The sequence below is a fragment of the Erpetoichthys calabaricus genome, chromosome 8, assembly GCF_900747795.2.
Source record: "Erpetoichthys calabaricus chromosome 8, fErpCal1.3, whole genome shotgun sequence".
Classification (NCBI taxonomy): Eukaryota; Metazoa; Chordata; class Cladistia; order Polypteriformes; family Polypteridae; genus Erpetoichthys; species Erpetoichthys calabaricus.
In genome coordinates this window covers 22,729,215-22,742,686 of record NC_041401.2, presented here as the reverse complement: position 1 = coordinate 22,742,686, position 13,472 = coordinate 22,729,215, and the positions used below count along the sequence as shown (strand labels likewise).

Here is a 13,472-nt window from a genome sequence, read left to right as displayed (position 1 = left end):
GAGACAAAGATGTGTGACATCCTCCAGACAAAGTGCGTAGATGAGCAGTACTTTTATGAACTGCAACTTTTTACAAAGTTTTACTGATTATAATAAATTTGTGCACATATTTATGGTAGTAAAAGACAAAAATGGTTAACATTACAAATACAAAAGAAATATAAGAAAACCTTACGCACAAAACAATAAAACACTCCCAACACAGTCTAGTTTCGCAGATCAATTATGGAATGAAAACCCCAGAGAACAACCTTCAGAAAGTTATGTAAGGTTTTATCTGATGCCAATGTGTGAAGATTTGTAGAAGTTGGGAGCACGTACAGAGAAAGATGTTTTCCAACCCAGACAAAATCACACAGGCAAGTTGGCACAGGACAAGAACATAAATCCAGAGAAAACTGTAATCTGATGGGTGTAATTGTAATCCAGTTATGACCAAAAAGACACAACTGACTGTGATCCTTCCATCTTCCTATGGCTCACTTTTAAAGCTAATGTCCTCATCTTTCACCCAGCAGCCCTTGCAGCAACCGTCAAAGCTGCCCAATGATGCAGCACTTCTGGCATTGCTAGGGTTTTTAGTTCATTTACAGTAAGTAGCGCTGCTACAGTGTCATCTGTGGTTTTACTCAATTGGTTGCAAAACTACCAAAATAATTCTCATTTAATTATTGATGAAAAACTCTTGAATAGACAAATCTGTAATTTGTAAACTCGTGAATCTCAAACGCTCATCTGTATTATTTTTTCAGGGCAAATAGATCTCTGGAACTGCTGTACAGTGCATCTGGAAAGTATTCACAGCGCATCACTTTTTCCACATTTTGTTATGTTATAGCCTTATTCCAAAATTGATTAAATTCATTTTTTTCCTCAGAATTCTACACACATCACGTTTACTTGAGGTTTTTGCAAATTTATTAAAAATTTAAAAATTGAGAAAGCACATGTACATAAGTAGTCACAGCCTTTGCCATGAAGCTCGAAATTGAGCTCAGGTGCATCCTGTTTCCCCTGATCATCCTTGAGATGTTTCTGCAGCTTAATTGGAGTCCACCTGTGGTAAATTCAGTTGACTGGACATGATTTGGAAAGGCACACACCTGTCTATATAAGGTCCCACAGTTGACAGTTCATGTCAGAGCACAAACCAAGCATGAAGTCAAAGGAATTGTCTGTAGACCTCCGAGACAGGATTGTCTCGAGGCACAAATCTGGGGAAGGTTACAGAAAAATTTCTGCTGCTTTGAAGGTCCCAATGAGCACAGTGGCCTCCATCATCCGTAAGTGGAAGAAGTTCGAAACCACCAGGACTCTTCCTAGAGCTGGCCAGCCATCTAATACGGGGAAGAAGGGCCTTAGTCAGGGAGGTGACCAAGAACCCGATGGTCACTCTGTCAGAGCTCCAGTGGTCCTCTGTGGAGAGAGGAGAACCTTCCAGAAGAACAACCATCTCTGCAGCAATCCACCAATCAGGCCTGTATGGTAGAGTGGCCAGACGGAAGCCACTCCTTAGTAAAAGGCATATGGCAGCCTGCCTGGAGTTTGCCAAAAGGCACCTGAAGGACTCTCAGACCATGAGAAAGAAAATTCTCTGGTCTGATGAGACAAAGATTGAACTCTTTGCGTGTGAATGCCAGGCGTCACGTTTGGAGGAAACTTGGCACCATCCCTACAGTGAAGCATGGTGGTGGCAGCATCATTCTGTGGGGATGTTTTTCAGCGGCAGGGACTGGGAGACTATTCAGGATGAAGGGAAAGATGACTGCAGCAATGTACAGAGACATCCTGGATGAAAACCTGCTCCAGAGCGCTCTTGACCTCAGACTGGGGTGACGGTTCATCTTTTAGCAGGACAACGACCCAAAGCACACAGCCAAGATATTAAAGGAGTGGCTTCAGGACAACTCTGTGAATGTCCTTGAGTGGTCCAGCCAGAGCCCAGACTTGAATCCGATTGAACATCTCTGGAGAGATCGTAAAATGGCTGTGCACCGATGCTTCCCATCCAACCTGATGGAGCTTGAGAGGTGCTGCAAAGAGGAATGGGCGAAACTGGCCAAGGATAGGTGTGCCAAGCTTGTGGCATCATATTCAAAAAGACTTGAGGCTGTAATTGCTGCCAAAGGTGCATCGACAAAGTATTGAGCAAAGGCTGTGAATACTTATGTACATGGGATTTCTCAGTTTTTTTATTTTTAATAAATTTGCAAAAACCTCAAGTAAACTTTTTCACGTTGTCATTATGGGGTGTTGTGTGTAGAATTCTGAGGAAAAAAATGAATTTAATCCATTTTGGAATAAGGCTGTAACATAACAAAATGTGGAAAAAGTGATGTGCTGTGAATACTTTCTGGATGCACTGTATATATAAGGACCATCTAAATCATTTTCTTTAATTTCTTTTCAATTCAGGACATTAAGCAGAACATCCAGATGGAGCCCCAACTCTTTCTCTTTTGTCCTTTATTTTTACAGTGTCTAAGAAAAATGTACACAAAGACCCTTCTACTGTCTGTGGATTCACAAAGAAGTAAGGAGTCATGCACAGAAAAGCTGCAGAAAAAGGTTAGATAACAAAGGCATGGCCTAACATTTGGGTACGTTCAAGAAGATATAAATACAAATCATGAAATCCATCCATCCATCCATTTTCCAACCCGCTGAATCCGAACACAGGGTCACGGGGGTCTGCTGGAGCCAATCCCAGCCAACACAGGGCACAAGGCAGGAAACAATCCAGGGCAGGGTGCCAACCCACCGCAGAAATCATGAAATGACCTCTTTCAAAGTAATTTTGAAATAATAAATTATTCAGTAAATGAAGTTGCACAGAACGTTTCACCGTTTTTTTTAGACCATTTTGAAAATACACCAATGCTTTTGAAATAGCATTGAGATATCTCAACAAAAACTGAACGTTTGTCACAAATTTCTTTGGGGAATTAAACCCTGTTTGGATGGGATAAGTTTTCAGAACGTATGTCTGTATAGTCACCATTACCACACAACACAAGTAATTTTTACCATGGATTCACACAGGATAAGATATGTCTGGAAAAAAATACATAATCGGCATACCTTCTATGGTTATGGAATGTCGTCACCTAAAAACAACTGCACACATTGTAACGAAGTAACTATCGCTCCTGTCTAATTAGTATTCTGAAGAGAATTCTGCATTTGGAGCGCCTATGTTCACAAACTCGTCCACTAGACTGAATTGATTTGAAATGGTTCAATGTAGGTCACACAGAGCATGGACAAGTTCTTCAACTGCCTCCATTCTTTTCTACAATCATCTCTAAAAACCCAGGGAAAATGATAGAATTTTACTGACATACCAATTCACATTGGAGTAGTTTCACCTGGGGTTATTTTTATGGACTTTTTATCAAAGGTAAAGGGCTCTTTACATGAACACATGGTCTATAATAAATTAGTGACATGAGCAGTTTGGGCAGAACTTAAAATACAGAAGTCCTCCGGTAATACCTTACTGTACCTCCTGATGTAAATTAAATCCTGTCTGAATAATTCAGTGGGAACAGTGAGACATATAGACGTGACAATGACAGTAGATGTTTCGAATTTTCCAATACAATAGGCTTCAAGGTGACCAGCAAGTGACAAAGATGAACAGCAGCATATGATATTATAATGTCCATAAAAATATGAAGTTACTTGGGTCACAAAACCTACATGTCAATTATCCAGTCATATGTTCACCTGTATTTTTCGTTAAAATATTGTTAAATAAATATTTCTGGAAGATCAGAGAAGGGCACCAAACTGTTAAGCATTTGTGCTTTTGTAGATTTTGTTTTTATGGGGAAGAAAAGAACTATGAATTCCTTACCTGTTCCTGCAGGGGCACCTCGTAATTTTCCAACTTGGCAGTAATCCCCAGAATAGCCATAAAGACATCTGAAAGGCAATATATTATTGTTATTATTATTATGATATATGACCTTAAAAAAGTATTCAGACCCTTGACAAATTCTCAGATTTTTACTGAATAATGAATCCTTGTGTCTTTTCTTAAAATGTTTGGGGACAGAATATTTTGTCTGGAGAGAAATGATGGTAATGGGGGCTGAGTGAGAAAGAGAAAGAGAGTTCAGCTGCCATCACCGGGCAGCACTCCACTTGCAGTGCCTAAAAGCAATCCCTGTGTGAACAAAAAGGGGGAGTTCTCCCTTTAATTCATGCTGTAGAGAGATGCATCTAAGAGTCTCAAATTAACGCAGTGCAAATTATGCGACCTAGGATGGAGCATCTACAACAAAACACTTGGCGTAGTCAGCAGGATTTGCACTGCTGAGTGTGGAGGCTTAGTGATAGAGAGCTCAGCTTCACTTTGTGTTGCTTATAGCCAGTGACAGTGTGAACACAGGTGGAGAGTCCTCCCTTTATCTCTTCCAGTAGGGAGATGCATCTGAAGGGTCTTTGTAATCCTGACATTGTGGGTTCACTAGTGCAAAATGTGTGACCTGGGATGGAGCGTGGTGTGATTCTACTGTTAAACATATCACATGGCAAAGTATTTGAATGAAAAGTTCTGTAATAAGGAATTAATCACTACCACTTGCTGTAATATTGATACTATGAAGAAACAGGTCAGAGACCATGTTCATGTTGCTTGATTATCATTCACCACTCACTTGCACTTGGGAAGGCCTCCTTCATCAGTATAACATGTTCCTCCATTCATACATCGGCAGGCTAAAGGCATTGTTACTGGATCTTCAATTGCTGGCAAATTTAAATCATGCAGAAAATTAGCACTTTAAACAAAGATTACATTTTGTTTTATTCTTAAACATATCTCTTGAAGTCAGGCTCACACATTTACAAATCAAAAATATAAAACCACAATAGGAGCAAACAAAATGCAAAGTCATGCGTACCTTCATTATAAATAAATTTAAAATTGTATATTTATTCTACTTTAATGTCTGCAATAAATAAAATTAAGAGAACACAAATTAAGACAAGAACTTCTGTGAGAATTCCAAGAAGAAAAAATAAAAACAGTCCACGTGGGAATTAGAAAAACCCAGAGGCCATTGGAAACATACCTGCATCACACTGCGTCTGGCTTCCAGTCACAAACTGGGACCCCTGGGGACAGGCACAAGTGTAACCACCCGGTCTTAGCAGACATAGGTGGCTGCAGACATCTTTACAAATGTTAGGCACTGACAAAAAAGAAAAAGTGAGAATTCGATATAAGTTCCATGTATTCTGGGATAGTGAATAGGAAATCTATTATAAGTAAATTTTAGCCCTCCTCTATACAAAATAGTAATCTTAAGACTGCACATTCAAACAGAGTTTTTGCTTAAGTTAGTTGAGTGATTATGATCTGTAAATAAGTATGCATATGTTATGTTTATATTCCCTGGCTAACACATCTTTTCCAATATATAGAAATGTTGTTGTTTTTAAATTAATTTTCATATTTCCATATAAATTCTGTTATGTTAGCTAATGCTTTAAAGTTTATGTTTAGTCTCTTTAAATGTTCTGAGTTACATACACTTTGTAGGTGGAGCCCTAGGAGGCGGGGCCACCCTGACATCACTGTTACTGGGATCTTCCTCTGGCTCTAAATTGAACCAGTGAGAGAATCTCAGCAGCCAATTATTGAGATTGTGGAGGAGTATGTAAGCATTGCTGTTTTTGATTGATCTACTGGCTTTTCATGACTTTTGTCCCTAGTGAATAGTATTTTGGACTGGTTTGCCTTTTTGGGTGCATCTTTTTTGCTATTTTGAGCGTTTTTGTTATTTCTTACATTTTTGTAATTCACCTCTCAATTTATAAAGGTTACAGTTTACAATTGTCTTTGTGGGGAAAAGGTTTCACAGCTTTACTTTTTTGTAAGACTCAAAGCTAGCTTCCCATGTTGGAACCCATTTTGGGGAGTGAGTCTCCTCTGGACCAACCAGTGAAGATCCTGGCCTGCTTTATGGTCACTATGAAGGCCTCTCACACCTTTTCATTATGTTCCTGGCTCTTAATTACAACAGTAAAAATCTGGAAAATGGCTATCAGGTAATTCCATTGGTAACGCTTAACAAACTGAAATATATATTGCAATTTACAGAAAAATATGTGGACTTATTTTTCAATATAATGCAACATACCTCTCTATGTAGTTCAAATATACAATTTTAAGATTATATCTGAAATATACATAAACATATAGTTTCCTTAATATGCTGTTACAAGGACATTTCCAAATATGTGTAAAAGATGTGCAATTTACTGTGTGCACAGACACAAGAAAGATCATCCATTGTTTATCGTTTTACCTAGAAAAACTCAAACTTCCCAATGATTATAATTTTTTAAAAATTTCCTGCAACTCAAAAAATTAAAGTTAAACTTCAGTTTACATTGTTATTACTCCCTTGTGCTTGGTTAATAACAGGTGTATAATTTGTTCTGTGTCACACTGTAATTTGGTTTACAACATGCTATATCTCAGTAAGAGGAACACCTAGCTGATATCTGCAGTATCGAATTATATTTTTAATGCCAGGTTAATATATTTCAAAATATACCATACTGCAATACACAAAAATGACAGGTATCTTGAAATATAAGTATTAAAAAATAAAATACAATATATTATAATAGAATTTACAACATATTGTCACACACGTGCAGTTGGGAGATAATTTCAGGGCTCATCTGATGGTAATTTTACTCCAAACCACAGGGTGGAGCTGTGTCTAACTACTTCTCCTCTTTCTCCCTCAGCAGATTAGAAGATAAATGTCCAAAAGACATCGGATGTTTCAAGTTTCTCACCTCCTGAACCCACCCCTTTCACTTTCTTAACCTCATAACTGGCTATACTGCCATTTGGAGCATCTGTTACTGTGTGCCAATTTTGTGCAAACCTTTTTTTTGTTTTGCCATCAGTTATACGGGGTAACCTGTGGTGTCCCTAACTCTTTATCATCTTTTTAGTTTTTATTTCCACAATATATAAAAACATATATTCTAAATATTTTACAATATATTATTTCTCGTATTTAAAATATACTAAAAATGTATTTTTATGTTTTGGAAAATACATTGCAATATACAATAATTTACATATTTTACAATGCATTTCAGTTTACTGTAAGATATGGTAATATATTAATCCTTGAAGTTGACCCTTGATATACGACTGGCCTGATGTGCGAACAACTTTGTTTTGAATTACGACCAACGTCTTGTCTTGAGTTACGACCCGAATGCGGTCACATGTATCCGCTTGTGCGATTGTAAACAAACAGCCGAGAGTGTTCATAAGCGTCAGTCAGAGCCCAGATATGTGTGCTTGTGGACGTAATTTCAGTCAGTGCAGTGATTTATATAATTTATTTAGATAATTGCTATCAAAATGGCCCCCAAAAAAGCTAGAAAAGAAGCTAAGGAAGGAAGAGAAGGTAACGCAGGTAAAGAAAGCGATCACAATCGAAACGAAGAAGGAAATTGTGCGGAAATATGAGAATGGCGTTTGTGTGACCGATCTCGCTAATATGTACAGCATGTCGAAATCCACCATCTCAACAATTTTACAAAGAAAATTATTGGTGTTTATGGTACATTATGCACATTATACAACCATTTTTTATTATGAAAAGGTTAAGTAAGTGTTGCTGTGGGAGGTTCGGAATGCATTATGGGTATTTCCATTATTTCTTATGGGAAATATAGTCTTGACTTACAACCAACTTCAGTTACAACCAGCCCTCATGAACGAATTGAGTTTGTAAGTCAAGGGTCCACTGTACTTTATCATCTAGTCTGAATGACTAAATGCATTATTATTAAGCTTCTTGTGCTCCATCTGAAATATCATTTCTTTCGCCCGATGTACTGTATGTAGATTTTAATAAATGGCCTGGGGTTAATAAATAAAACAGTAAATTTTAAACCACAAGGTTTACTCCTGCCTGAGATATGACTTGCTGATTCACAATTAGTAACAGGATCTTCACATATTTGAAACCCTTTTGTCATATTTAGAATATTTTTTAATATGTTTTCTATATTTGTAATTCAATTTTGGATATGTTTTATATTATTTCTCTGGCATCGTTTATGATGTTTATTACAATGTTAAGTACAACATGGCTACTGCTGGGTTATTTAAAAGTAAAGCAGGTGTGATATAGCTTAAGTAAACCTGCATAACATAATAAGGAGGCTTGACATTTTTAGTTTGAAGCTACTTGATATTTACTGCTCCTTTAATAAAGTCTACATTATCATGTTTTTCAGATTTAGTACACTTTAATAGGAAATATTACTCACTGGGAATGTCAAAAATTCTTCTGTTGCTTCGTTTTGCTGAAAACACATTTGTGATGTCCTCCACCATTTGCTAGCTTGGGCTGTGGTGTGGAACTTCTGTTAAATTTGCACGAACATCATGCCTGTCTTTGTCAGTGCTGCTCACCCTCACATTCACACTGCAGTCCGCCATGTTGATTGATGCTTAGGATGATTAACTTTGAGGAATAGTTTGTGTTTTGTAAGTCGCTTTGGATAAAAATGTTTACTAAGTGAATACATGCAAATTAATATTCTAAATTTGTCATCATAATGTTATATCTTTTGCTTAAACTCAACACTTGTAAAAGTGTCTTGAGTGTAATCCAGATATATTACTACTGCGTCTTTTTTTGGAATATACAGTGGTGTGAAAAACTATTTGCCCCCTTCCTGATTTCTTATTCTTTTGCATGTTTGTCACACAAAATGTTTCTGATCATCAAACACATTTAACCATTAGTCAAATATAACACAAGTAAACACAAAATGCAGTTTGTAAATGGTGGTTTTTATTATTTAGGGAGAAAAAAAAATCCAAACCTACATGGCCCTGTGTGAAAAAGTAATTGCCCCCCGAACCTAATAACTGGTTGGGCCACCCTTAGCAACAATAACTGCAATCAAGCGTTTGCGATAACTTGCAATGAGTCTTTTACAGCGCTCTGGAGGAATTTTGGCCCACTCATCTTCACAAAATTGTTGTAATTCAGCTTTATTTGAGGGTTTTCTAGCATGAACCGCCTTTTTAAGGTCATGCCATAGCATCTCAATTGGATTCAGGTCAGGACTTTGACTAGGCCACTCCAAAGTCTTCATTTTGTTTTTCTTCAGCCATTTAGAGGTGGATTTGCTGGTGTGTTTTGGGTCATTGTCCTGTTGCAGCACCCAAGATCGCTTCAGCTTGAGTTGACGAACAGATGGCCGGACATTCTCCTTCAGGATTTTTTGGTAGACAGTAGAATTCATGGTTCCATCTATCACAGCAAGCCTTCCAGGTCCTGAAGCAGCAAAACAACCCCAGACCATCACACTACCACCACCATATTTTACTGTTGGTATGATGTTCTTTTTCTGAAATGCTGTGTTCCTTTTACGCCAGATGTAACGGGACATTTGCCTTCCAAAAAGTTCAACTTTTGACTCATCAGTCCACAAGGTATTTTCCCAAAAGTTTTGGCAATCATTGAGATGTTTCTTAGCAAAATTGAGACGAGCCCTAATGTTCTTTTTGCTTAACGTGGTTTGCGTCTTGGAAATCTGCCATGCAGGTCGTTTTTGCCCAGTCTCTTTCTTATGGTGGAGTCGTGAACACTGACCTTAATTGAGGCAAGTGAGGCCTGCAGTTCTTTAGACGTTGTCCTGGGGTCTTTTGTGACCTCTCGGATGAGTCGTCTCTGCGCTCTTGGGGTAATTTTGGTCGGCCGGCCACTCCTGGGAAGGTTCACCACTGTTCCATGTTTTTGCCATTTGTGGATAATGGCTCTCACTGTGGTTCGCTGGAGTCCCAAAGCTTTAGAAATGGCTTTATAACCTTTACCAGACTGATAGATCTCAATTACTTCTGTTCTCATTTGTTCCTGAATTTCTTTGGATCTTGGCATGATGTCTAGCTTTTGAGGTGCTTTTGGTCTACTTCTCTGTGTCAGGCAGCTCCTATTTAAGTGATTTCTTGATTGAAACAGGTGTGGCAGTAATCAGGCCTGGGGGTGGCTACGGAAATTGAACTCAGGTGTGATACACCACAGTTAGGTTATTTTTTAACAAGGGGGCAATTACTTTTTCACACAGGGCCATGTAGGTTTGGATTTTTTTTCTCCCTAAATAATAAACACCATCATTTAAAAACTGCATTTTGTGTTTACTTGTGTTATATTTGACTAATGGTTAAATGTGTTTGATGATCAGAAACATTTTGTGTGACAAACATGCAAAAGAATAAGAAATCAGGAAGGGGGCAAATAGTTTTTCACACCACTGTATCGATGGAAATTGTATACCATAAAAAATCTACCGAAAGGTTTATGTGATTAGAAGATTATTATAGGCTAAAATGAAAGAGACCATTGAACTAAATACATTATTATTTCATTTATTTTAAATCCTACTCATTTTTATTCCATATGGTGGTTGTTTTTGTATCTAGGATATACTGTGACTGTTAGGTTTTTAGACTGAATTCAGGTATTACCACAAGAGGGAAATGTTGGAAAAACTGCTTGTACGTTAAAATAAAAAAGAAAGGATCATTTAATATTCAGGTTGTTTTCTTTTACTTTCCAACAACTACAATTTTTAGGTGTATTTGTATATAATGTATAAAGCACCTATTGTGGTAGTCAAATATGGGTGCCTATCCACAAGAAATAACCCTGTGGACCAATTTTGTTGAAACATAGTACACTTATTCTACAAGGAAATTTGTCAAGACAGTTCAATTTTTGTTGAGATATCTTGAAAAGATCACACCATGCAATCTTTTGACATTTTAAAACCTCCCATTGTAAAGCAATGGCGAATTTGTGAGCTCATCTCCCTTGAAACGAAGTAACTTTCTGTGTGATTTCAACACAGGATTAGTTTACTATTTCAATTTCACCTTGAGAGCGGTCGCTTGAACTTGTGTATTTTGTATATGTTCCTGTTTTACTCATCCAAAAGCTTCTTGGATGCCCAAGTGAGTCAGATGCCAGGGAGAGCAAAACAGCTCACAAAGCAGGACCTTTTCCTGCTGCTTCAGGTAAGTTAACCATTAGAGTACAAAAAAAGGTCACACTTCTGGAAATAAATTGAAGCGGAAAACAATTATGTAAGCATACTGTATATAAGTCTGAATTAAATGAACAATATTATCTGCAAAATATTATAGTAAAGAGCCAACGTTATCACTTAAACGTTGTTTGAACTAATTAATTGCACTGGAAAGGTGGAATTGCCCTAACTGACATAGCATGGTTTAGAAATGAAACTATGGTTGATCTGCAAGCAGAAGATTGGAGCAGATGGGCATGTAACAGGACTGAAATGTGCACCATGACAATTACTTAGTGGTATAACATATAAAGACTAACCATGCGTTACGGATTATCCAGACCCATCGACATAACATACAACAGATTGACTATGTATTATGCAGATCTGAACAGCTGCTTTTGCTTCCATGTATCTTCAGACTGGAATTTACATCTTTATGATAATTCTCACCTTTTACATTACCATTATACAATAAACCAGCTGCTTTCCAAGTTCTGACTTATTTTTTATACATTTTTAACAAATTACTGTGCTTTAACTAATATTAATAGCTAGATGGGAAACATATTTTTCTGTATTTTCTGAGAATTCTCAGAAAGAACCACCTCCCAAAAAATCTACTCCTTGCTTTTTATCATTGTTTCATCGAGAGTGTGCTCACGTACGGACTGTGTGTGTGGTACGGCAGCTGCACTTCCTCAGAAAAGAAAGCGCTCCACAGGGTCATCATGATAGCAGAGAGAACAATTGGTTGTACCCTCCCCACTCTGGAACAAATCTACACCTCCCGAAGCCGCAAAAAAGCAATAGACATTTCACAGGACTCATCACATCCCGGTCATTGCCTCTTCCAGCTTTTGCCATCGGGCAAGAGATACAGAGCTATGAAAACTAGGACAAACCGCCTTAAAAACAGCTTTTATCTGAAAGCAATCATGGCCCTGAACTCAGAATAAAACTGCTCCATATTATTCTTCCAATGTGCAATATAGACCTTAAGTCAACAAGGGCAATTTGTATATTTATTACTATTCGGTTTGTTATTATTTTCTCTCTTCTTGTCTTTTTGTCTTTTTAACTCTTATTCCTCACACTGAGTCGATTGCACCTTCAATTTCGTTGTTCCTTTGTAAAAGTGACAATGACAATAAAGATCTATCTATCTATATTTCAGTTGTTTTTTTTCCTTTTCTTCTTTTGATTTTTGAAAAACAGAATTGACTAAGTCAATTGACAAAGTAAAGTCTCTGACCATTGATGCAACAGCACCATAGTGTGTAGTGATACAGAAGAACAATCACCTCTAGAATTTATAGGAATTCAGGGATGGAAAGGCCACATATTGTAAATTATTGGAGCACACGAAACCTTCATCCAGGTACTGCTAAATAGCTTTGGTCCTTCACATGGACGTGAATTGGATTAAGTGGTTATGAGAATGGTTGCGATGTTATGTTGTATTATGTACTGTATATTTATTCATTCATATTCTTACATTAACGATACACAAGATCACTTGTCAAGGAAAGAGAAGATACCTCATGAACTGTGATCTACTCCTCCTCCTAACACTCACTCCAAAATTCACATTTAGCACAAGAGTATAGTTTATGATAAAAGACCCCAATGAATTACCTGTGCGGTTATATCTGTGTTCCTGGTAGATGCGGACTTGTGTCAGCCAAGGGTTTATTGTCAGCACCTTGACTTTTTCTCCATTTCCAAATTTATTTTTTTTCCAGACTTCTCCAGTTTCTTTAGTTGTCCAGTAGATATGTCCTTCAAAAACATCTAGGCTGTATGGGTTGCCAATGTCTACAGTGAGGTGAAAAAGATGGCATGCATTATGAAATCATAACATGTTTGTAAAAGTTAGAATCTCAATGACAGTTTGACTTGACCATATTCTGATTACCTCTTTCTTTTTCTAGTTGGTTTTGAGACATAATTACTTATACCTGATCACAAAGCTCTTCAAAGTGTGTCTCGATTATATCACTTATGGGCACAGTTGACATGAGCCTGATGTAATCCGTAATGCACTTTAAAAGCTGACATACAATCCTGAATTTGCAGGGACAGCTCAGCTATTATCTAAACAAACAGGCTTGATGGACTGAATGGTCTTCTCTTGCTTGTCAAATTTCTTATGTTCTTGTTTAGGAATAAACTTTAAAGGTTTCCTTATGTTATTAATTTGTAAAGCAGCAAAGTACAACATAATGAATGACACTGACGAGACTATGAGGAGAAATTCAGCTTATGATCCTGAGTTTTTCAGAGGCTTTACAGTATATAGTTCAGTGCATGTAAATGAAGATAAAACCTGATTGAGAAGACATGAACATGGCACACATAACACAGAATGGCTAATGCCA

General features: G+C 37.4%; 1 protein-coding gene across 1 annotated transcript in view; it reads right to left on the bottom strand.

Annotated features, from left to right (window-relative positions):
* The window catches only part of lrp2a (low density lipoprotein receptor-related protein 2a), a 357,969-nt gene that overhangs the window by 23,282 nt on the left and 321,215 nt on the right, over positions 1-13,472 (bottom strand). Inside the window, 4 exon segments of the mRNA XM_051930710.1 lie at positions 3,860-3,927; positions 4,665-4,755; positions 5,082-5,201; positions 12,730-12,909. Of these exon segments, the coding sequence (XP_051786670.1) occupies positions 3,860-3,927; positions 4,665-4,755; positions 5,082-5,201; positions 12,730-12,909 (459 nt within the window).